Source organism: Triturus cristatus, chromosome 9, assembly GCF_964204655.1.
Source record: "Triturus cristatus chromosome 9, aTriCri1.1, whole genome shotgun sequence".
Classification (NCBI taxonomy): Eukaryota; Metazoa; Chordata; class Amphibia; order Caudata; family Salamandridae; genus Triturus; species Triturus cristatus.
In genome coordinates this window covers 465,750,945-465,777,505 of record NC_140592.1, presented here as the reverse complement: position 1 = coordinate 465,777,505, position 26,561 = coordinate 465,750,945, and the positions used below count along the sequence as shown (strand labels likewise).

The window sequence follows — 26,561 nt, the reverse complement described above, 5'->3', positions numbered from 1 at the left end:
GGGAGCACATGCTGCTATTTCTGATTGTAGATTGCCTTGTGTTTTTTTTTTTTTTTTTTTTTTTTCTGGTTGTTATTTCAGTTTAAAATGAAACCGTACAGTGGGGTCCGGATGGTGTGGCTATCAACGCTGCTAACTCCTGTGCATCTTCCTTAGCCGCAACGCGCGCTCTACAATGTGTATCATATGCTCCTTTTGTTTACTAGCGGCCGGCCGGAAGGTTGTAGGCCCATCTTTGTATATTTTTTGAGTTTTGTAATAAACGGTTTAAAAAAAAAAAAAAGAAGTCTCAAAAACAAAGCAACAAAGCTTTGAGGGTTGGGATCCTATTCCTTTCTTTATATGCTGATGACATCCTGTTATATATTAGGAATAGGCCGGCAGATGCAGGCAGTACACAGCCCTTGCTGGTTGACTTCGGAAAGCATTTTGGCCACATCACTAATTGGGGTAAGACAAGCACCTTCCCAGTGGAAGCAAACTCACTGGCAAAGGCTGAAGTCCTGACAGATCCGAAAATAGGGTAGAGGTGCACACTTTTAGGAAGTTGGTAGTGAGGGTGTACCATACCGATACTGATTTGATCGATGGCATTCTGGGTCCTGTATTGCAATCACTGACAGGGAATATCGAGTTTTGGAAAACTCTACCGATCTCAGTTGCAGGTCGTATTACCTTGTCAAAGATGGTAGTGCTACCCAGATTGCTACACTTTTTAAATAATCTGTCTATTTGGATCAGCCCTGGGTGCTTTAAGGACTAGGACACTATCCTGTGTGACTTCATAAGGGGGACGGTGTGACACTACCAGTAGCACTACCACTGTCATCACCATCAACACCACTATCAACATTATCATTATAATGCTTTCCTGCCTCCTGTCCTCAAGACCTCCACTATCATTCTTCTTTCCAAGCAAAGCTGCTTCCACTGAAAAGGCCCAACTACCCACTGAGCACTGCCTAGCACCTACTGCAGCCCCAGTACCTGACCTGCTACCCCACCAGCTGCCCAAACATGCCAGCAAGACAACAGGAGGGGCGGGCTAGAGCTGCCACTAGAACAAACCTGCCACCTTCCAGACATGTTTTATGGAACACAGGTGTGTGGCAGCCCCTGCCTCACAAGCCCCGCAGCATCAGTAGCCAATATACAGGTCTCCTCTTACCATTCTCTTGGATGTTGCATTGTCCCCTGTGAGCAGGGGAGTGAAGATAACTTCCTCACCTTTGTACCTGGCTCTCAACCCCTCTCGTCTGTCTCTCAATACTGATTAAGCTCTTCCTCTCTGCTGCAGGGCACTCCAGCCTTCAGCCAGGCGCCGTCTCACTGCTTTCTGCTACAGCCTCTCTCTGCTCTTGCCCCCTTCCAGAAACCTTCACCTCAAAACTCTGGTCATTGTCCCACAGTTTCCATGACCCAGACTGCATCAATAAATCAATCAATCAGGTTTTTTAAAGCGCGACTAAACACTCAATGGGGTATCCCAGGCCTTGCAGACCCTGGTAGCTTATTGGAACAGCTTTGTCTTGAGGGCCATTCGGAATTCCGGAAGTGAGGTGATGGTCCAGAGTTGCGTGGTTAGGCTGTTTCAGGTCTTTGCTGCAATTTGGGAGAAGGAGCATCTTCCACTGCTGCTTCGGTAGATGCGGGGAGTATGGGCAAGAGAAAGGGACGCGGAACGAAGTCTTCACAATGGTTGGGGGGAGTTCAGGCGGTGTTTTTTTATGTGGGTCCTTGGTTGTGTAGGGCTTTGTGTGCACTGGTAAGCGGCTTGGATTGTCATCTCTTCTGTACGGGGAGCCAGTGGAGTTGCCTGAGGTGGGGTGTGATGTGGGTTAATCGTGGAAGACCGATGATGAGTCTGGCTGCGGCTGGAGATGAGGGCCTGTGTCATGATGCATCTCGTGTGTAGAGGTAGCCACTTAAAGATCTCATTACCATGGGCAAAGTAAGAAAACATGAGGAGGAGATGGCGTTGACCTGAGATTTCATGGTGAGCTTGTTGTCAATGATCATTCTGAGGTTTCTGGCCTGGTCGGAGGGAGTGGGTGCGGGTCCTAGTTCTGATGGCCACCTAGAGTCCTTCCATGTATTGTTGCTGTTGCTGAAGATCAGTACTTTCATCTTGTCTATGTTCAGCTGCAGGCAGCTATTCTCCATCAAGTCAGTGACCCTTGTGATGAATCTGTGGAAGTTGGTTCTGGTGGTGGTGGGGTCCTTGGTGAGTGAGAGGGCGAGTTGGGTGTCGTCTGCGTAGGAAATAATATTAAGACTGTGGGATCTGCCGATGTTGGCCAGTGGGGCCATATATGCATTGAAGAGTATGGGGCTGAGGGTTGAGCCCTGTGGGACACTGCAGGTGATCTCTTTGAGTTCGAAGGTGAAAGGTGTGAGGTACATCCTCTGGGTTCTTCCAGTGAGGAAGGAGGTGATCCATATTAGCGTGTCCCCTTGGAAGCTTATGTGGTGGAGTCTTTCAAACAACGTGTGGTGGGATTCAGTGTTGAAGGCTGCCGAGAGGTTGAGAAGGATCAAAGGTGCTATTTCTCCTCGTTGAAGGAAGGTTCGGATGTCGTTGTTGACTGCACATCAGGGCGGTTTCAGTGCTGTGATTGTTGTGGAAGCCCGACTGGGAGGTGTTGAGGAGCTGTTGCTGCTCAAGGTGTGTCATGAGTTGCTTGTTGATGATCTTTTCCAGTAACTTCACTGGGAATGAGAGCAGGGAGACTGGCCAGTAATTTTTGAGTTCATTGAGATTGGCGGTGGATTTTTTTGAGAAGCGGTCTGACTTTGGCGTGTTTCCAGGTATCGGGAAATGTTGCGGTGGTGATAGAAGTGCTGAGCAGGTAGTGAGTTCCTGGCCAATCCTTTGGTTTCCGAGGTTGAAGATGTGGTGCGGGCATGGGTCTGTGGAAGCTCCAGAGTGGATGATTTGCATGGTGGAGGTGGTGTCCTGGGTGGAGAGAAGGTTCCAGGTGGTCAGTCGGTGGTTCGTTTCGGTTGCAGTGGTGGCATATCTGTTTAATAAGTCTATAAGTGTGGGTTGGGATTCGAAGTTTCTGTATATGGTTGTGATCTTGTTGTGGAAGAAGTCGCAAGGTTGTTGCACGGCTCCTGTGAGGGTGCGATGTTTTCGCTGGCAGCCGGGTTGGAGAATTCCTAATTGATGTTGAAAAGTACCTTGGCATTGTTGGGGCTGGTTTCTAAACATGCGGCTAGGGCTGTCTCTTTGTTGCCCTCATCAGGCAGTGGTAGAGATTGAGGAAGGTCTTGAAGGCTGCCTTGCATGAGGAGTCCTTGCTGGTGCGCCATTCACGCTCCAGCTGTTTGATGTCTTGTTTGGCTGCTCTGAGTTCTTGGGTGTACCAGCTGGCATTTTTGGAGGATTTTCTCTGGATGTTGCTCTTGATGGGGACAATGCTGTCAGTGCAATTGGTGAGCCAGGCATTGAAGTTCTTCACTCCCTGTTGAGGTTGGTGGCAGTAATGGGGTTGGAGGTGTTGAGGGCATATGTCTAGCTTGTCTCTGAGATTTTGTTCCACCTCAGGTGGGGTCGCTGGCCATATTGGGGTTGGTGGTGCGGGGGCTGGAGATGTTGAAGTGGACAATGGAGTGATCGGTCCATGTGAGTTCTGTGACGTGGCTGTATTTGAAACTGTGGCTGGAGGTGAAAATGGGGTCGTGTGTTTCCTGTGGTGTGTGTGGGGTCGTGGACAATCTGAGTCAATACGAGGATGCTCATGCTGGCAAGGAGGTGTGCGGTGTTGTTGTTATTGATGTGGAAATTAAGGTTGAAGTGGAAATTTAGGTTGCCAAGGAAGGTGTAGTAGTCCTTGGAGTCTAAGGCTAGGGAAGCAATGAAGTCTGTGATGGTGTTGCAGAAGCTGGAGCGCAGCCCTGGGTGTTGGTATGCAAGGGTGCCTCTGATGGCTGTCTTGTCGTCCATGTGGAGCTTGAAGCTGAGATGTTCCATGAGGGGGTGTTGTCGGTGGTGGTGCTGTCGGTGGTGGTGCTGCACTGTATGATGTCCTTGTGGATGGTGGCTCTTCCTCCTCCTACCTTGTTGGTGTGGTCCTGGTGAGTGATTTTATATCCATCAGAGATTGCTGTTGCAATGTCTGGGGCGGTTGTGGGGTTGAGCCAGGTTTCAGTGAGGAAGACGATGTCGGGTGCAAGGGTGGCGATGAGGTCCCATTATACGGTGGAATGCTTGCATAGTGAGCGTGTGTTGAGAAGGGCGCAGGAGAGATGGTGTTTTCATTCAGGTGGTTTGTTCGGGTGGGGCTTGTGTGTGGGCTTTGGCAGGTGGAGTTGCAGTGGGTGCAGGTGAAAGGTCCTACCATAGAGCATGGCTTGGCGGCAATGTTTGTTGCGGCATCCAGGGGTCAAGGGTGTCAATTGAGCACGACAATGATGTATCTTCGGGGGCAGAAGGGCCAGGGGTCATGTCGCTGGGCACGGTCCAGAATTGGATGGGTACAGACAGGCTTGCATTTGGTGCGCCTTAGGGGCACCAGTGATGCACCCACTGCGCGCGGTCACGCTGCGTCCTGCAGGACTGCATCTTGCACACTGTACTGCATAAGAGGGCAGAGCATTTTCTTGCAGTTCCCCTTATGAACCTCTTGGTGACCTGTGAGAACTGATACACTTTGCCACATTCTCCTGTTTGCCACAGTGAAGATATTTTCTCAGCCTTCGGGAAGGCTGGACTTGTGCACCTACAAGTGAATACTCACACCAGAGTTTGCAGCAGCTGTTCAAACACATATTCAAAATGACATTTGCACACAAAAAGCACAGCATTTTTATTTTCAAAGATATGTTCACATTCATACACACTAAACACATGCAGACAATAGAAATGCACTATATGAAATCTAGTTAAGAAGGTGTGTCATTTATTTATATCTGAGCTTGACAGCTCGGGTGTCAAACAGATCTATTGCTAACAATATACAAATGGTAGGCTGTGACCTTTCAACCACTGGCTTTCTTTGACCAGCCTTTTTTAGGCAACACTTGGAGACTTTGTCAATCATGTCTATGCTCAGCCTAATAGGGTATTCATTATTGCTCACCTAATGCCTAATTGGCTGTTTGGATGTATCCTTTCCCTCCTCTCGAGTGCTTGCAATGAACTACATTACACCTAAAGCCCTCTTGGTCAGCTCCAGCCCATGTGTCTTTGTATAATGTGCTAAGCCTGCATGCATTAGCACATTAAAGTAAGACCTATTGGATTTGACAAATACTTGTTTAAATTGTAGTACCTTGTGAATAAAATACCTTGGAGATGGCCATAGGTAAGAAGGGTCACAAACATGGCTCCTGTGACACTGCTACAAACTCAGTCCGGCATTCGAATTGGCTAGGTTATTAGATTACAAATTCTTTTAAATGTGACTGGTTTTTCTGTGTTGTTCCCCTCTATTCCTTTGTCATGTGAGTTGTAGGAAAAAAAAATGATGTGAATTATATAGGGTTGGATATATGTATAGTAATAACTTATTACTATACTTTACAAAAGACCTAGAAATTCACGGAAAATAAACAAAGGTTAAAGTAGCGTTATAACTAAGTGAAATCGTCAGTAACAAAGTAACGTTTTAAACTCTAAAAAACACAGAAATTTACACAAGTTCTAGTTATCTCAAGTAACAAGGACTTATGCCCTGAGGTAACGATAACTCGCGCCCCAGCCATGCACAGTTATCTCATCTATAATTTCATTGCAAATGTTACAGTGACATTATCAATGATGTCATAGAAGATGTAATGAGTGATGTAGGGGTAATTTGCAGTGTATGACGTGGGCACAAGTTATAGTTACCTTAGGGCATGGGTCATAGTTACTATAACTGGTGAATTCTGTGGTTTTAGCAGCAGAGGGTTGAGGCCAGGCCCTGTGGCCAACACCCTGCATGAGTCATGAGTGGCGGGGTGTTGGCAACAGGAAAACCCCCGAAGGCAGCCAACCGCACGCTGCAGACAGCCTTTGTTGACATGGTGGTGGGTCGGCCTATGGGCCCCGGGGATCCCATTCTCGTGCCAAAATATATATGTTACGGGGGGGGAGCATACATCCCCCTCCCCGAGCCTTCATAGGCCCCGGGGACACCATTTCCCAGGGCCACATTTTATGGGGGTGTGTGTGCAGCCATACTCCCTGAGCCTTATCATGCCCCTGGGACCCCTTCCCCGGGGCCAAAGCCAATAAAAAAGGGGAGTAAGGACACATGGCTCCTCTCCCTGAGACTAATTAGGCCCCGTGGACCCATACCCTGGCGCCAAATCCAATTAAACGGGGGAGGAGGATGTATGGCCCTCCAAAACCTTCTTGGGGCCCGTGGACCTCACCCCGGGACCAAATATAATAAAAAAGGGGCTGAGTAAATAAATATGGGAGATGCTGTGTAGACCTCCCTACCTGAGCCTAATTAGGCTCTGGGGACCCAATTCCCTGGGACCTGCAATGTAAATGAAAGGAGAGGGCGACAATGGCCCCCCTCCCCCGAGCCTTATTAGGACCCAGGACCTTATACCTCTGGGCAGAGTATTTAAGAAAGGGGGGGTCGCATGCAGTCCCTGTTGACAAGCATTTATAGGCCAAGGAGAACCCATCCCACAGGGACAGTCTTTATAAATGGTGGGTGCCCAGTTGCCCACACAGGCTACCCACCAAGCACAACGCTGTGGGCTGCAGGTGGAGGCCAAGGGCCTCCGCAGCTCCAGCCGGCTCCCTGCAAATTCAGCGTTGCTCCTGCGGAGTACCTGCATTTATGCACTCCCTCCGGGAGGGAACAAACATCATGGTTTCCGTTTTCCTGCCCACATTTATGCGGGCAGGGAAGCAGAACACAAGTCTGTTCCCAGCTGGCCTTAGCCTTTTTAAAGCTCCCCCTGGCTGCGAGAAGACTTAATGCTTGCTCCTGTTTGGTGGGAGATTTAAAAATGCTTCTGCCAGACGAGAGCAAGCACGTGTTTCCCTGCCTTTGCTGGCGCATGCAGGGAAACTACTGTGTCCCTGGGGCAGAGTAAGTGGGCCGGCCTGGAGGGATTAGGTCCCTGGGGCCATTACAGGCTCAGGGAGAGGGCCAAGTGGCCCTGCTCCCTTTTGTTTTTAGTTACAGCCCTGGGAAATGGGATCCCCAGGTCCTTGTTAAAGCTCAGGGAGGGGGCCCGGGTTGCACCCTCTCCTTTTTTTTTATACATTTCAGCCCTGGGAGATGAGCTCCATGGTGCCTAAGTCGTCTCCAGAAGGGGGGCCGAGAGCCCATCTCACTATATCTAATTACTCGGCCCTGGAGGTTGGTGTCCCCCGGGCCTTATTAGGCTCGAGAGGGGGGCCATTTGCCCCCTCCATCAAAAAAAAACATGCGTTCCCCCGGGCCCTTGCCCACTCCGGGTAGGTTAATAAAACAAGTGCAGGAGCCCACACTTGGTTTTTAGGTCTCGCCTACGCAGAGCGCATGCGCTGCTTAGGAGACCTTTAGCCGTCGTTCAGCTCTTTTTTGAAGCACATACTCGTGCTTGTGGCGGCATACACCTTGCGGGAGCGTGCAGGGGCACACCATAAGCACGAGAGTGTGCTTCGAAAAAGAGCAGACTGCTCTCCCCGCGTGCGAGCGCACCTCTCACGGGTGCACCCATCCGCCTCTCTCTCCCGCTGCAGCCTGCACGCCTTTTTTTTTTAGACCTTCAGCACGTGGCGCGCACGCTTGTTATTTCAGGCAACATATACACAGCGCTCACTTCAGACAACTCCATTAATTGCTCCGCTCCTTCTTGTCTACACACCACTGAGTTAGCCATGTGTGATCCTGGGCACCATAGATACAATGGCACTTGGAACATATGCACGTACTTTTATGTACCGTATGTTTCCTGACCGAGGCGCCATTACGCCTCCTGTGATTTACATAGCGTCTTGGGTATGTCCATGACGGTACTAACACCGCCGGTTTATTTCTTATATACTGTACATTTCGTGCCCTGGGTAGCGGTTTTACCCTCCACGTACTGTATGTATTTTTTCAGTGGTAGTTCTCTTCTGACTGTATATACGGAACACACCTAGGACAGGGCCGTACTTACACATTTTATATAGTTGTTGTACTGTACGTATCGTGCCCTTGGGGGTACGGATACGTATACAACTGTATGCCTCTTTTGAACTGTCCATACTATGTCCAGGGCGTTAGTTACACCTTCTGTGTGTTTCGTTTGTCTGAGTGCGGTAGTTAAAGCTTCTATGTGTCACAGGCTACTTCTGGGCGGTCATTAAAACTTCTGAGGGTATGTACTGTAGCTATGATTGCCTGGGTGGACGTTGACTCTTCTCTTTATAGCGCATGATGCACGTATGGCGGTTGTACCAAATATATATGCAATACAATATGTATGTTATGTGCCACACATGTCCTGGGTCACAGTTTCTGTATATTTTCATCTAAAGAGTGTATCGTGCCCTGGTCGATAGCTGCACCTTCAGTATGGTTATGCCCTGTACTCGTGATGTACTGGGTGGTAGTTACACGTTCTGTATGTTTTTTATATACCGGATGTATCATGCCTTGAGCGATAGCTGCGCTGTCTGTATGCCTGTCTGTAATTCTCATGTCCTCGGTGGCCATTATACATTCTGTGTATTTCATACGTCCCATATGCATGATGCACGGTGTAGTACTTACACCCAGTGTATGCTTATGTCCTGTACTGATCATGTCCTGGGTAGTAGTTACACCTTTCTTCTGTTATGTACCATACGTACCATTTCTTGAGTGGTTGTTACCCTTATTATTTTGTATATGTTTATTTCATATTTTCCATATGCATGATGTAGGGGATGGAAGTTGCATTTAATGTATGTTTTGGACAGTTAGAACTTCTGTATATTCCTTGTACCCCACATGTATGATGGCTGGGTGGTAGCGCCACCTTCGATATGGTTGTCATGTATTGTGTGTCTCACTTCTTGGGCAGCAGTTACGCCTTCTATATGTTTATCTGCTATATGTGTTATGTCCTGTGGGGTAGATACACCTTTATACTTTTTTTGTGTACAGTATGTGCCATATTGAGCGTGGATATTACACTTTCTGTATATTCCCAGAGAGGTAATTCTACCTGTTCATACGTTTTTGATCTATTGCACCTATTGCATCCAGGGCGCAGCTTCCACCCCCTGGATGATTAAGTTCCTTTTAAAGTCCAGTGGATGAAACATGTGGTAGCTAATTAAGTTGTTTCTTCTAAAGCGCTTCTGCCACTTCTAAGTGTTAACTAGTGTAACTACTGCCTAGATGAATGGTACTCAATTTATTTACCTTTGAAGGAAGCAAAGCTGAGCCATACTTACCAGAATTTGAACTCGTAACTAGCAGATCACTGATGGAAGAGCTTCACCCCACTTCTTTTCAGCAGTGTAATTAAAGCAAAAATAAAATGATAATAACTCTATTTTATCATTTTATTTGTTCCTGCTGCAGCAGCTTTGCAGGCGGGGCTGCTCTGCTGACAAAAAAAAACAAGCATTGGCATAGCCAATAGGTCTCGCCTTTGGGACCTTATAAGTATTTAGTTATGCAGCATAATATCCTTGGTGCAACAACATCAACTGTTGCATGGCTAAAAACTTATACTGTCCCAAAGGCGAGACCAATTGGCTTGTTTATTTTGCAGTGGATCCTCTGTGAATTTGTGTCACCAGGCCTGGGAAGTCAGGTTATCTGTACCCTGCCCCTATATCTTTCTTTACGTTACTTGTAAGACTGAGGACTGAGATCTGAGATGGCTGCCACTACTTCCTTGTTGAAATGGTAGCAGCCAATCAGATCTCAGCAGGGGATCTGTTGGCTCCACGGATCCTTCACGGCCTAATATATACCGTTTTTTTCACCTTCATTTCTCCAAAACTACTGAACAGATTTACACCGAAACACAAAAAGCCCTCTTTCTGGACCAAGATCTAACTTTCCGCCAAATTTTGTTTAAATCTGTTTACCAGTTTGGGTTTTAGCTGTGTCTCAAGTTCCTATGGAAAATCGAATAAGTCAAATGCATTATGGGATCTCCTTTTGTTCGCCCCCACTTAACGGATAACCCCAAAACTTTTCACGTGCAATCTATTCGAAAGGGATCACTTTTTTGGAAAGTTTCAAATAGATCCGCCAAACGGCATCAAAGTTATTAGCAGCAAAAAAAAGACATTTCCTATAGAAACACAATACACAATCCAAATTGCCACAGTATAGTATATATATATATATATATATAAAAACATCTTATCGCACATAAGAGGAGTTTGTGTATTCCTTATTATATATATATATATAATTTAACTTGGGGTCTTTAGGGCTGTGTATCAGACCTGAATATTGAGTTACCATGTTTGGTTTTGAGCTTAGGTTAATTCAATATGTGCAACTGACATCTGAGACCACTGAACGGATTTACGTCAGAGGGCGATTGGCCTATAAAGAAAATCTGAGGATTTCCAATAGAAGGTACCTGGCACTGGGGCAGAGTGAATCATATTTCAGTTGGACCCTGATATGTTGACTGCCTCCTCCCCAGCCCTAGGGGACTTTCAGGGGCATCAGCCTGTCGATGATTGCCCCAATTTCCTTGTAGACCTTCGCGCAGTGGGCTGAAGCCAGCAGGGATATTCATCAATTTCGTTTTATGAATGAAACACTGTGAGGAACGAAGAAGAGATGTCATGCGACTCATTAGAAATTCCATGAAAATGTCCTGGAGAGTATAAGTGCAGATTTGTATCTCTAGTACAAGCCTTCCGCCTGCAGCAGAAAAAAAGCAGAATAGAATGAAAGATTGCAGAAGCCTTGTAGGAAACACACACACCATTTAGTGACCCTTGGCTAGAGACGTTTTAAGGCATGCGTAAAGTGGGCTCCGGTGCAAGGCCCCAGCCTTTCAGAGGGCCCAAATAGAGCCAGCTCTGCTCTGCAGAGAGTCTTGCCCTGATGACCTTGAAAAATTCTTAACCTGATTGTTTTAAAAAGTTTTCTCTTTAGTTCAGTTTTTTAACGTGGTTTATGCGTGAGAGTCTAGTACAGACATTTTGCAGATAAATCTTGTGCTAATGTTTCAAGCAACATCCATAAAAAAAGTTTCTTTTAGATCTAAACAGGACCTGACATGAGAAATAGGACGGTGTCACAGAAATTATTTGGGGTAATGTTAGCGAGTTGCTGTTGTGTTACAATATTGATAGTACATGTCACTATCCCTGAATATTAGATGTAAACGCATTTAGAATTTGGAAGAGTGTGCTTGGGCACTGTCAGTGACCTGCCCAAAGGAGGCATGACACAGATGAAATTTGATCATATATGTTCAAACGTGTTCTGAACAGGCCGCCCCCCCCCCCGAAACAGGGCTGGCTCTAGGGTGTTGCGACCGGTGCCACCGCGCCGGGAGCTGAATTGGGGTGGGGGCGTCATTTTTACAATATTATTATTAAAAGCACCAACCTGCTGGCGCGTGCATTCCTGGCCTCTAGAAATTTTTGTAGGCATCAGTTAAAACGTCAAGATAACTCGGTGGTTGATTGTGTTCCTGGAAAGGGACAAGAGGTTTTTCTAGTGGAAGTTTTGACTAATCAAAAGGTAGTGCAGAGGGTTAAAATGCCTGCTGCTGAGAACGTGTACTATGCAGATAACGAAGTGCATGTATTGTAAATAAGTCAGTGGGTTACTGCTTCTGTTAGAGATCTCCTTTTGTTACTTGTCGTTTGTAAGTCAAAATCCTAATATAGAACATTGAGCTATTAAATGTCACCAAAGAGCTGTGTGTAAACTGCAAGGTATATGTTATAGCTATATGTTTTTTTGCCCCGTCTTTCCTTATCCTAATCTTGCCAAACGGGTTCATTTGGGTGGAAAACAATTCTTGTTATTATAGAGAACCCCTGCCAATGGTGTTACATTTAAAATTCTGAATTTGTGCTTTTCCAGAATATGGACCCTCAAACTATGTTGCCTACCAGTATCAATGACATGTCACTCCTACACGACACCTTGTAGTCCTGCCTCATGTAACATTTCCTATACACTGATTTACACACATATGATTGTCTCTTTGTGCAATGTGTGTGTGATGTAAAGTGCTCTGACACCTTACACTGGTATGAGTGGTGCTATAAAACTAAATGAATCCGAGAGACAGTGGTTCTGGAGACTTGAGGGGCACTGTTAAAGATTGGTGGTGCGGGAATCCGTGGCAGAGGTGGTCATTGGGGGGCACCAACAGACATTGTCGCACAGGGCGCCACCAGCACTAAAGCTGGCCCTGCCCCCAAAAGTTGTTTGGCCCAGGGCCCCCCAAATCCGAGGGGTACGGATCGAGAAAGTGATGGCCCAGGCAGGCAGTGAGAGGTATGCAAATTCCCTGGAATTCTTAGAAAGGCACAGTGATCTGTGGTTGTGTCTCCTTTCACACAGCCTTGAGACCCAAAAATCAAAATAATTCCCTCTAAGTGGTTAAAGAAATCACAGATGGCTTTTTCCCTCTTTGGGGCTTATCACTGTGATAGAATGGACATACTTGGAGCGGGCGCGCCACGCTCATTGGGCTAAAAATGCTTTAACCCACCACTCCACCCCCTCCCCCTCTCCCGTCCTGTGTCTCGGCCTGGGCTGCTACAGCTTCAGGACACACCAGCCCTTTATCTCATGTGCTGATGTGTACTGGACTGCACTGGAAACGGGGTCTCAATGACAGCCTTTTGATAAAGTACCTTGTTGCAGTGAACAAAAAGTATGTGGGAATAATGGAAATGCATTATAAAAGCTCCAAGGCCTAATGAGATCACTGCAGATGTCTGTGTGTGTAGTCAGTCACAGTTTTACTCCAAGTGACGCGTATTTCTAGTGCTACGAGGCCCCATCCTGTGACTGAAAGCACTGGTATTATGCTAGCCATTACTTAAAATCTATATTATACAAATGATAAGAAAGGTTGCCGTAAAAATGTGTAAATAAATTTAGTGTTTAGCATTAAAAAAGTGCATTTAAAATATACGGAGCAGATTTACCAAGTTTGTATGTAGTGCAGTAACCAAAGCTGCTAGTGGCATGAATGTGAGAAGGCAGAGCAGCACCATTATCTATTAAGATAAGGCGCTGTTTTTCTCTCTTTCTGTATAAGCGCTCTATAGGCTGCCATACGCCAACGCACACTATAGTGCAAAGGTGTGTGAGTTCTGTCAAGGGTAGGTTTTGTACTGGAAGGGGACCCTTCAATCTCAAAAACTATGCTTTAATACTTTTCCTACTTTGATTGTGTGCTGTACAGTAGAGCACACATGCAAACTTGTAAAAATGTAAAGACTTTTAAAAATTGCTTAGCTGTTATGCCTGCCTCGAGGAGGCATACGTTTTTGATGCAAATCTGTGTCTGCCAATCCTTGTAGATAGGTTTGGATTTGCGCCAAACCAAAAGGTGGTTGCAGGGAAAACCCATGTACCACACATGGTAAGCCCTCATTGACACAAAGTTGTGTAAAGTAGGAACACACACTACTTTGCATTATTGTTGGCAGCTTTTCAACGCACATCCAGATTTGCATTGGAAAGTAATTCCCACCACAACACTTTGCATTCAGTTTGTTTCTCTTTTGTGACGCAAACCTGTTGCGAAATGTTAGCAAATCTTCCATATATTTTCAGTAATTCACCATCAGATTGTACCTATAGCAAACCTTTTTTTATATATATTTCTATGACAAGGACGAATTTCAGATCTCACCTTATAATGCCCTTGCATTACCTCTCAAAACATTAAATCGATGTCACCATGAAGTCTTTAATGACTCCATCAACTAAAGCCATATATTGCCAGCATTTAGATTTGCTGATTAACTAATTGTACACATTTACATTTCTTACAAGTAGCAGGTACCAAGGTGAAAAAGCTTGTTTCTTCCCTCTGTGTCTGCTTCTCCCTTGACTTCACAGTACAAGAGACCCCAGAGCTTAATTTGTGACGGTGTTTGGCGGTTCTTGGCACCAGAACTTATTTACAAACACCGGACTTCATTATGCCAGTCCACCACATGGTTGTGTTGTTTGACTTTTTTTTAAGACCAGCAAATTGTTTTACAGTTCCATATACATGGGAAAAATACATAATGGACTTGTGTGTAAAGTCAATTCTTACAGCTCAAAATGGTTTGGAATAGTGAAACATTTTATATTTGTATCAGTGAGTGTAGTATAGTTAGTATTAAGTGCTGGAAACGGCATCTGGCAGACCTAGAAGAGGCAGTGGATGGCATGAGCCCCAGTGCCTTCCTGAGAAATAATTGACACTTACTTTTTTTTTTACACAAATTAACCACTGGGAACCCCCCTCCTATTCCTTTAAGCAAGAGGCAACTGGAGGTTAGCATTATCCGTTCTAGACGGTTGTGAAATTAAAACGGTGTTCTGAATAGATCTTACCCACTTCAGCTACTGAGGCATTCTAAAAGCCATACACAGGCACAGGAGCCTTTCTCTGTTTTTTCATTGATTCTTGTGCCTCATGGTGGCCCACTCTCTGTGCCTAATCATCCAACTTGCAAGGTGTCCATAATCATGGGCCCAACAGGGAAGTGTCTGGAGTGAAACTCCAGTATGGAATTCCATTCTACACAATTATAAAAGGTCCATTGCACCTCCACCCAAATGTACTGGTACTGTAACAACAAACCTGATTTTACCAGATGGAAAATCCAGCAGGTAAAATTACCGTGGGAAAAGGTTGAATTATAGCCAGAACCACTTCCATAATCCCTGCGCAAACATCAGACAAGGCAAGGGGGGAGCATTACATGCCCCCACACATAGACATAATTTTGAGGTCTACAGTGGTTGCAGCTTAGACCCCTGGATTGTATCTTGTGGCGCATGGCACTACTTTTGGGACACCAGCCTCAAAAGGGGCCAAGTCAGTGCCACGACCACAGAGGGAGCTCACCCTCATGGAAGTCTCCTTGATTTCTGCCCATTTTTATTACACCACCAGTGGATAATTTATTAATCATTGTTAGTGTAATAAATAAATAAATAAAAACGGGATCACTGGAATGGGACCCTCACTGGCAGTAGAGGTAAGTACAAATATATTTAAATGGTGAGTGTGTTTGTTTCAGAGAGTATTGTTTGAGTGCAACCCTGTGCGTGTACATGTGCGTGAGAGTAATAGTGTGTGAGTTACAGTCAGTGATAGTGAGCGAAAAAGAGGGAGATTGAATGTCAGAAACTAAGAATGAGTGAAAGTGAGGTGACTTCAAGTGAGTGAGAGTGGGTGAGTGAGAATTAATGAGAAGGAATGAGTTTGAGGGTGAATAACTGAGAATGGTGGAGAATGAAGGAGTGAGAGTAAAAGTGACTGCAAGTCAGTGTGAGCGAGAATGAATGAGGGACCGCAGGTAAGTGAGAATGATTGAGAGTGAGGAAGTGAGTGTGAATGAGTGTGAGTGTAATTTTATGTAAGTGAACCCGAGTGAGAATGTTGTGTTAGGCCTGCAAGTCTGTCTTTGGCCTTGACATACTGAAGTTAATTCTTGCCTTTTAAAGGCACCCATGGCAAAATAATGGTGCTGCCTTACTGGAGGCAACTTGTAACATGACAGACACCTGTGACAAAATACTGGCACACTAGAGGTAATGCTTGGCATATGAGACATCCATAGCAAAAGGCTGGCACTGGCATACAGGAGATAATTCTTGGCATGGGAGTACACATGGAAAGATGCTGATGCTGCATACTGGCGGTTATGTTTGGCATAATGGGCATCCATGGTAAAATACTAATGCTTGCATACAAAAGGTAATTCTTATCACTTGGGACACCTGTGGAAAAATGCTGCTGGTGGCATACTTGAGGAATTTCTTGGCACACGGAGCACCTGTTGCAAAATGCTGGCGCAACCACTTTGGAGGAAATTTTTTGGCGGTCAAATGTGACATCAAGGGTGAAGGCAACCATGACAAAATGTGGTCTTCGATACTAGAGATGAAGTTTGACATGTGGGTCACTAAAGGTAAATGGATAAAATTATTAGGAAAATTCTGGAGCTGGTATGCTGTATGTCATTTTTGGAATGGGGGGCACATGGCAAAATGTTGACTTGCACAATAAAGGTACTTTTTGACATCTAGCTGCACCCATAGCACATTCTGGAAAAAAGGGGGTCAGTTCCTGGGCAGTTTCATGTTTAATTGGCTTGGCACAACTTGAAAGGACTTGTATATTTAACAGTGTCTTTTTAAAGCCCATGGCTTATTAACACATTTATGTGAAATTTTGATTTTAAATGGACGATTTGATCCCATTATTTCAAAATGTTTGCAGGGTAGAGAATCCCGCCAAGCACCCCTGAAACAGGCCTGGCTCATATGCTACAATTTAGAGTAAGTATCGTATTACACCCCATGACTTTCAAAGATCATGATAGTGTCTGAAATAGGCGTTTGTGATGTGTCATTATATTAATTGCACAGTTATTATTGAACTTCAACAATGTCAACTATTGTAATTCCATTTGAATTAAGATCAAGTGACATCACTTCCTAGAAAGATCTGGGGTCAAAGAAAATACAATGAATTTTCCGTTGATGTCATTCAGGTTAAAGCCTGTGTGATGTCATTTTCGCTACCCTTTAGCATGTTGGTGAATCAATTTCCATGACGCAGCCAGTCAATATACTTCCCTCCCACCTTGACGTTCTTAATGACCTTCCCAACCTCGCCTTGCCACAGCTCCCTGCACACTTTTACCAGATGCACAGAGCAGGTTGTAAATGTGTGTCTTAAACCTCATTGGAAGGGGAATACCAAGGGGAACACCACCTGGTAAATCCAGGTCTTCAAATTAATTTCCTATTCTGCGGGGTTAAACTCATAATTTGCATGGTACTGGTGAGCAGTTACCACACACTACTGGCAATTACTGGTGCAGAGTTTGCGCCTCACCAGTACCGTGCTTCTTCAGGGCCATGAAGGGCTGGTTAAGGGGCCTCAAGATAGATCAACAGAATTGAAAGACCCAGTTATCACAGCGCACCACATTCACACCACACTTTAACTTCAACAAAAACCAGAGGGTGCAAATTCCATCACAGTGTAACCACAGAGGTAGTGACATTGTAGTGCATTGTCATTTGTACAACACTGTCCTAGACCTTAAGAGTCCCAAGACGCGGATATGGCAGAAACATTGCTGCTTGAGTTTCTTACTGCTCTGATCCCATTTATAACATCAGGCACTATTTACACAGAACAGCATGAAAAAATGATATATTCTGTCATCAGGTTTTACCAATGATAGTAAGTAATGACACAGGCCTCCAAAGCATGTCTACTTTCCAGATCTGAGATAATTGTTGCCTTAAGCAAAATGTATTGTGGGCTTGTAGGCCCTGTTGTACTGTGAAGTGCATATTGGGTTTTCCTTCCACAAAGGCTGTTTTGGGGTTGATTGGATGCACTTTCAGGCCTTTTAACTACCTAAATCCCTCAGTTTGTACCTGCCAAAGGTAGCTTATGTTCTCACTGTGCATTTTTTTTTAGCTCTGTATTCTATGTGTTTCAAACTATATATTCACATACCAATTAAAAAATGGCAGGTGGGTAGGGTAGTCCCAATCAATTCCTGGTACCTGCGCGACCCCACCATTCGCGCTGACTTGATTAAATCCCTGCAGCGATATTTTGATGAGAATGTGGGGTCCGTGCCTTCGGCTATCTCCCTGTGGGAGGCCTTCAAGACAGTACTCAGAGGGGAGGCCCTATCCCTTATTTCCCACGCCCGGAGGCGCGAGCGGGAGGAGGTGACCCGGGTGGAGGCTGAAATAGCCGAGTTGGAGGGTAATCTAGAAGGTGGGGTGACGGATGCTGCACTACATGTCCTCCAACTCAAGCAAGCGGCCTATAGGGCCCTCGTCACGGAGGCGGCCAGGGGCCTCAGTAGAGAGCAACAGGGGCGACTGTATGATGTGGGTGATAAGGCTGGTAAACTGATAGCGTGGTTGGACAAAAAGGAGAGAGCGAATCGTGTGGTCCCGCTGATTGAGAAAACGGATGGTGTGTGTGTAACTGAGCCAGAAGAAATTGTCTCCTGTTTCGCGGATTATTTCCGCGAGGTGTATTCCCCGGTCTCTTCCTGCTCTGAAGAGGATTCCCGTGCCCTTCTCAGGGATATCGCGCTGCCGTCCCTTTCCGGGGAGGACAGAGTGTCGCTGGACGCCGCTCCCACCTCCGACGAAATCGCCCTCGCCATACGCTCGGTCGCTTCTGGCAAGGCCATGGGCCCGAATGGCATCCCTATCGAGTTGTACAAGTTGCGACCGGATACACTGGCGCCCCACCTCCGTGCAATGTTCCTGGCGGCCCACTCGCTGGGCTCCCTCCCGCTGGACCAGCATCTGGCTACAATCGTGGTGATCCACAAGGAAGGGAGACCTCGGGACCGGGTTACATCCTATCGGCCTATCTCGCTACTGAATGCGGAGCCCAAAATTCTCGCCAAGGTACTGGCCAATCGGCTGGTCGGCGTGGTGGGCGATCTGGTTCATCAGGACCAGTCCGGCTTTATTCCCCATCGCAACACAGCCCTTAACCTGCGGCGTTTGCATGGGGTGCTCGCACGTGTCCCATTCATACGGGAACCGGCCATTTTGGCGTCCTTAGACGCCACCATGGCGTTTGATACGCTTGAGTGGCCATACATCTGGGCGATGCTTGCGAAGTTTGGATTTGGCCCAGGGTTCATCAGTTGGGTCAAATTGTTGTATTCGGGCCCATTGGCGCAGGTGGTGGTGAACGGAAGAGTATCGGCCCCGTTCGAGCTGGGCCGGGGCACGCGACAGGGCTGCCCCTTGTCGCCGCTCCTGTTTGCGCTTGCCTTGGAGCCCCTGGCGGAGTGGCTGCGGTGGCATCCCTCTATCCGTGGTCTCCGCTGGACCCCCGAGTATGAGGACCGCGTGTCCCTATACGCTGATGACATCCTCTTGTACCTAGCCTCCTCACGTAAATCACTAATAGTACTGGTTGATGTTTTACATTCATTCGGTCGCAACTCCGGCCTTGTCATCAACTGGGCTAAATCATGTGTGTATGTGCTCTCTGGGGAGGCTCCCATCCTCCCGCGGGGCTGTCCGATTCAGATCGCCTCGCGGGGGTTCAGGTACCTGGGTGTCTTCATTACTCTGGACCCGGAGGCCCGCTACGAACGGAACTTGCTTCCCCCCCTCCAGCGCCTGAAGGAGGATGTCGCACGCTGGCGGCGCCTGCCGCTTTCGCCGCTCGGCCGGGCGGCATTGTTCAAGATGATGTCGTTGCCACGCTTCCTGTACGCTTTGCAGAACACTATGGACTTAGTCCCGGCGCGCTACTTCCGTGAGGTGGAGAGTCTGCAACGCCGCCTGTTCTGGGACGGGAGGCCGCGTATTGCCCTGGCGAAGTTGACGCTCCCATGGTATGACGGGGGGATTGCCCTCCCGGATATTAAACGGTACTATTGGGCCTCCCAGCTAGCTTCAATTAACCATGGCCTATACGGGCCCGCCTTAAACCCGGCATTCGAAATGGACAAGATGCTCCTGCCAGGTGGCGACTACAATCGAGCGCTCTATTCTAGCGCGCCCGACGCTCGTCTGACGGGCCCCACGCGTGTCATGGTGCAAGTGTGGCACGCGGCCAATGCAGCTATGGGGTGGAAGGACCGTTTGACCCGGGCGTCACCACTATACGCGTCTGAGCGGTTGGGCTCCCTGTGGACCTCTAAGGGCTTTGAGAAGTGGGACATAATAGGCATTAGTAAAGTGGGGGATCTCTGGACGAGGGGAGGATTGAAAACGTTTGAGATGCTGCAGACGGAATTTCAGTTGCAGGGCAGTGAATACTTTCGGTATTTGCAGGTCCGTCATTCGCTGGGCTCCGTCTTTTCGGAAGTTGCCTCCATCCCGGAATATTCCCCCCTGGAGGATAGAATGCTGGATGGGCACGTCCCGGACAGCACGATCTCACTGATATACAAAAAGCTGATTAACGACCGCTCGGACCTGTTGACTGCCCTTCGTGCGGCTTGGGTTGCCGACGGGCTGGAGTTGGACGACGAGGACTGGACCTCCGCGGTGGCCTCCCCGAAGGAGGTGGCCATACCGGCTCGCCTTCGCTTCGTCCAGCTCAAGATACTCCACCGGGTCTACATGACGGGGCCAAAGCTTCTGCGTATGGGCTATGCTGAAGATGGGTTGTGTAAGCGTGGGTGTGGTGCTTTGGGGACCTTTCTGCATATTTTGTGGGAGTGCCCGGAGGTGGAAGGGTTCTGGCGTGGTGTACATGAGGTGCTGCGACTGGTTACGCATGTGGCGCTGTTGCCTGAAGCGAGGAGATGCCTGTTGAATGTGTGGGAACCGACTGATTACTCGGCGCCGCAGACGTGGTGGGTGACTCTGGGATATATGATAGCCAAGCGTGATATTGCTCAACTGTGGGGATCCCAGAGGCCCCCGACGGTCTCGGCCTGGAAAGAACACATGGACTGGTGCATGTTTCGAGAAAAGGTGGTGTATGTGGCGAGGGGTAAGCCTGGGACATGGGTGAAAGTATGGGGCCCCTGGAACGCCTACCGCGGGGGTATCTGTGCACCACCGTTGCTGCCTGATACCTCGCCAGCCCCGTCCCCTTAGCCGACTCATTCCCCCGGTACCAGGCATTGGGTTCCCCCAGTCCTCGCTCTGCTCCCTTCCCCCCTCTTTAGACTCCTGTGGATAGTTGGGATCCCCCCTCTAGGGGAGCACGTGCTGCTATTTCCGATTGTGGGTTGCCTTGTGGGTGTGGTTTTTCTTGTTGTTCTTAATTTAAAATGAAACCGTATAGTGGGGTCTGGCTGATGTGGCTTTTGACGTTGTTACCTCCTGAGCATGCTCCTCCGCAACACCACGTGTTTTATAAATGTATGTCGTATGCTCCTGTCATTGCTAGTGGCCGGCCGGAAGGTTGTAGGCCCATACTTGTATATTCTTGAGACTTGTAATAAACGGTTTAAAAAAAAAAAAAAATGGCAGGTATTGGCGTATACAACTGTGTCTCTCTTCACATGTCTCTCCTACACCCAGAAGTAAGTTCAGCTACACGCTTGTTTGTGTCACAATAGGCTCATCTTTCTTTTGTCAGCAGTCACTAAAACTGGTGAGAAGTTCTGACTCACTGACATTCTAAGCATCTTGAAGCGCACCAGTTTCTAGATGCGGGCCAGATAAGTTTCAGTACTGAACGATGTCAGACACGATTAGCATGGCATTTGCACCTCCGTCATCCTGCTGCCCCAGTTGTGTTGTCCTGTTACTTTTAAATGAGTATCTGGAGAAAACCAAACGTCATCCTGTGATAATTGATAGCTTGCATTGTTAATGCTACCATCACCTCTGAATTGAACTATGCCAATGCTTGCGACATCGGCCTCGCAGAGTCAGTTATTTACAAGCTTCAAGGCTATCACAATATGTCAGCATGAACTGGCATGAAGTTCCTTCTCTTTTATTGCTTCCTCTATTTGGAAATTATTTTGGCTGGTACAAAATAGAGGACCATTCTATGTTCAGGAGGCCCCTTAAAAATCATCTATGTTATTAATTATCTTCATTACTTTTATAATGTTGTTAGTTCAGCTCCAAGATGCCATGCTGCTCTTGCTGCACTTTTTTAGTAACAACTCAAATAATATTGTGCATGTAGAGGCTTTCAATATATTTTGTGGGTTCCCTCTGGCACTAAATGCAGGCAGTGGCGGCTGCCACAAAACTCCAGTGGGGGGGCTGAAGGAGCGGGGGTAAGGGAGATATAATTTTTTTTAAGTACCTGTCCTGCCACCGACGCGTCGGGACTCTTCTTCTCTCCTGATGGTGTCTCAGCAGTCCCTGCAACACCAGCACAGGCTCCCCACTCAAACCAGATGCTGCTCTCATAGCATGAGACAAGCGCCAGGATTGGTCTCAGTGGTCTAGTTTGCCACTCAGACATGCCTTAGTGCCTGTGGTATTTCTCCAACCCTCCTGTGCAACACAGCTGGTTTGAAGAAACCTAAGTGCACATCTGTTTGGCCAGCCTAAGACAGCCGGCCAAACTGACATGCTCACTTTACAGCGCACACTACCCCCTCCTACCTGCCATGCCCAGCCCCGCCCCACTGAAGACTCCCTGGCACAGTTAGTCAGCGAAACAAAAATGATAATGTTGTTATATTATCATTTTATTTTCCACTGACTGACTCAGTGGGACGATGCTCCTCCGCCATTATGAAGGAGCTGCTCCTGAATCCAGGGCCAGTGTAAATTTTAGAAGAAATCATGCAAAAATAACAGTTTGAGGTTCTTATCCTTTGGAGGTGGAGCATTGTAACCTGAGGGATAGCTCAGCTAGGTGAAGCCTGAACATGAAATGTATGTCTAATCAGAGGCATACCTCTTCGACATCAAGCAAACCCTTATGTGCTCAGTTTCTCAGAGCTCATTGTAAGAGAAATGCAGGATTTGCTTTAATATATGCCTTGTGTGTTTTTTCTCCGGAATGCGGTTTATGAAAAAGAATTACAGGACTATCCCCTTGTGCAAGGATTGTATCCGTGTGTCCTGCCTCTTCAAACTAGTGTAGTATGGTAGCAAGATGCTTGAGAAACCTTATTATACTGTCAAACCAAGGTTGGGTCTGTCAAAGCAGCCGAACTCTAACATTGTGTGTTAAAGATTGTCAATGTAAAGGTACTGATCAATAAAAACACTGCTTTATGCACTAGGTTTTCTGGTGTTACAATGACAAACTTGTCAACCTTGCTCCATTCAAGGGTGTCTCTCTACCTAGGACAAGATAAATTCACTAATTAGTAAAGTCATTTATGACCAATCATTGTGGAGAATATGGTCATTCTTCTTAAAGGAATTTTGGAGAAATTCATAACAAATGTTGCATTTATAATGTGCATTGCCTCCACAGGGTTTATAAACAACCTTGATGATTTAGTATATTTGACACTTTATGTGCTGCGGGCTTCAGAACTGAAAGCATTGTTTTTGTTATTATGCCATGCTATGAACAGGCATAATTTCTGTTTCTGGTGTAGTGACCTCTTAGTAGGACTTTGCCCCTCAGCCACACATTGTATGGATTATGTAGATTGAAGGATTACTTGTATTCTTTGTATGCTAAAACACTATTCGTTGCAAAGTTATTTTAAACCAATTACTTTTTTGCCAGTTCTCTTGACCTGGTGGTTTTATGGATGTTCCTTGGTCATTTCAGATGGAAACTGTTCAATGTGGGGTACTAAGTACAGCTACTATTTTATTTTGATTTAGGATAGCACAGATTCCTAGTAGAATAATTGACAGGCAGTAATATTTCTAAGGGATTGGCACTCACTTATTCAATCGCAGGAGGAATGAAAGATAGATTAGGAATCAAACCTGTGACTTGCCAGTTACACATCATGAAATCAGGTGTGTAAATCAACTAGGATCAAAAATTTCAAAAATTGCCAAAAGAGAGGCTCTATCCCCATCACTCCCTCTTCGAACACGGTGCTTAACATTACTTGCTTAATGTTCCCTGGAATTCTGTACATTAAATGCACACTTTTTGTTTGACATAGAATGTTCTGCCTTTCAGTGTTTTCAGCTTTGTTTGGTAACTTTCTAAGTGCGTGCAGTCGTTCCAATCTCTCCATAGCCCCTCTCTCGCATAAATAAGAAAAAATACTAGCTGCAGAATCTTCTTTTGCTTGTGACAAAAAAATGTGGATAGATACAGATAAAATGACAAAAAAAAAAACATCGATAAATACAGATGGAAATGGCCAACAAATACCATAAAACCGGGAGCCCTAATTAAGATCTATATTTTATAATACAATGAATTATACTGTACTATGTTATGCATTCTGTATGACTCAAGGTCCATGCATTCTTTAACTGTTCTATGGTAATCTAAATGCCAATAAAACAATTGGGGAAAAATGGGTCATTGTCTTTAAATAACTTTGCAAAAACTGGTCCTAAAATACTTGGTATTGTAACCTGTAGAATCTGCTTTTTAGTTGCCAAATCACTCATTGTTTGAAGTGTTAGCCATATCTCCATTGGCTGGAATGTTAGGCCCTCCCCACTCCCCCAAGAGATCGGGTCTAGCTGCGACCTTGGCTAGGAGAGAAGAAAAGCAGAGAGGAGGCAAATGTAAGGCACCATAATGATATGGGGAGCACAGAAACAAGGGAAAACATCTACTGTAAGTTGAGGCAGAAAAAAAAACTGATCAAAAGGTACCCAAAAGATGAGTTCCTGTGGTTTCTATCCTAGGATTACACCTCAGTTCAGCAGACATGATGTCACTTAGTATAATGGTTGGCATGGGAGAGAGGCAGCACTTTTTGGTTTAAAGATTCCAGGACAACCCTTAGACGAAGCATCGTATTCCATACTTTTCAGGAGTAAATGCGTATAGTACTGTGAATAAAATTTACTGCAGCCACTTCACTGTTAAAATAAAACTAAAATGTCAGATTCTTGGTTGTGGAAAGTATGCAGGATCTCTGACACCCCAAACCAGAGGCTCTATGTGGAGAATTTATTATGTTCGAATAGGAAAACAAAAGTATCATGTTTACTCAGAAAACCCTCGGCAATTTTAAGACTAACATATCCACCACTCAAATTACTTTCATATTTCACTATACTAATTCACCACTAATCCTTTATGGGTTCCAGAGTAGCATGCTACTTTCCAAAAAAAGCTCTTCATGCCTTGTCAGGGGTAGTAAGCGCTATATAAATGCAACTACAGTTCCCATCACATATGGAGAAATGGCACACACAGCATTTCTGCTCCTTAAAACGGACCAGTAGCACAACACTCAGAATTCTTCCCTGGCCTGAGGGGGCGCCAAACAGCCTCCATGGCGTGCGCGTGTAGGGCTCACCTGGCACAGGATGTCCCGAATGTACCTGCCGCAGCGCTGCACCCCGGGCTGGTCCAGGAAGTCTGTGACGTAGTCGAACCTGCGCGAGAGCTCCGCGTCCTGGCGCGAGTCACAGCAGCCGAAACCGGAGTACATGGAACAAAACGACAAGGGCTTGGGGGGCTGGAAAGGGGGCTTGTAGTCGAGGCACTGAGGGTGTCCGCTACCATAGTCCACGGGGCCCAGGAGTAGCAGAGCTAGTAGCCCACCGAGGGCGCCGCTCAGGCTGCACGGCGTCATGGAAGTCCTCTGAGCCTGTCCCCCTCCTCCTCCTCCTCGGCTGGGATCCGGACCCAGAGAGACACGCAGGCTGCGCCGCTTCCGTCACGGAACGTGTCTTTTCCACAGTTTGTTCAAGAGGTGGACCGGTGCTGATGTATAAAGGAGGAAATCAGAGCGAAGGGGTGGGTGGCTCGTTTGAGACAGCTGGGAATGTGAAGCGAGCGTTTACACTAACCGAGCCCCGCTCCTAATTGATCACTATATGGAATGACAGGATGCTGTTGACTCTCGCCCCATCCCTCAAGGAGTGCTGTGTAAGCGTGCTGCTTTCCCGAGGATTTAAATGCCCTGCTTAAGCCTCTTGTGCCCATTAAGTATAAGTGGCTGGCACATTTGTTGGCTTTTATCCATTTTCCAAGCTCTCTTTTGAACGAAAAGGCAATATTAGGACCATTTACATTTATTTGCTACAAATGTGTATTTGCACACTTAACTTCCCCTGTCCCCCACCAGTAAATTATCTTTCCCCACCCTTTGTGACCGGCATTTTAAGTATCTACAATTTCCCAGTGGTCCAGAAACTGGAATTAAGTCAATCAGTATTGTAAGTTTTTAGTTTTCACATGGAAAATATCTGCTGCTGAAATTTCAGTGTGAAACTCCGGTGCTAAAACATTCAGGAACTGGCACACGGAAACACATTTATCGGTTGTTATTCCCCCAAAAGGTGTAGTCCTCATTAGTTTTTAGGCCCCGATTTACCTCTTGGCAACAGTGATTCCATGTTGGGGCAATAGCCGAGCTATTAAGAGGTTGCTCATGAGTGCCTAAATAGGGGAGTCTTCCTTCCACACCCCCACCCTGGAATGCTGCTGTTTTCTTTAGGAGCATGTTTGCATGCACTTCCTGGGTACGAGAGTACAGGCAAGGATTATATGCCTTCTTATACCTGGTGGAATTATGCTACCCAGGAACACCCACATTCCCATCACATACCGTGCATGTACAAATAAGGGCAACTGAACCTTTTTGGCTGTTCATATGTGTTTGTAAATATGCTAACTAAGGATTGTCAGTTTGCATTCACATATGATGGTGTGGCACAGCGACCAGAGCTCCCAACTCGGGTTCTAGTCTCGGCTTTCGGCGCATCATCCTGTGGTTCTGGGCAAATCACTTAATCTCCTCGTGCCCAAGGACAGCAGCCTGGGTACCCTCACGGGTGATGAGCCGCACTATATACAAAAACAAAAGAAGCAGTTAATTTTTTTGTATGCGCTTCATTTGAACTAAGGTATGGTGTGAAAAAAGC

General features: G+C 46.5%; 1 protein-coding gene across 1 annotated transcript in view; it reads right to left on the bottom strand.

Moving 5' to 3' along the window:
• LOC146798150 (HHIP-like protein 1) overlaps window positions 1–25,459 on the bottom strand; it is a 278,348-nt gene extending 252,889 nt beyond the window's left edge. The window contains exon 1 of the mRNA XM_085625400.1: window positions 24,989–25,459. Coding sequence (XP_085481526.1) covers window positions 24,989–25,267 — 279 coding nt within the window. The 5' untranslated portion in view covers window positions 25,268–25,459. The remainder of the gene's footprint in view (window positions 1–24,988) is intronic.
• Window positions 25,460–26,561: the final 1,102 nt, after the last annotated feature.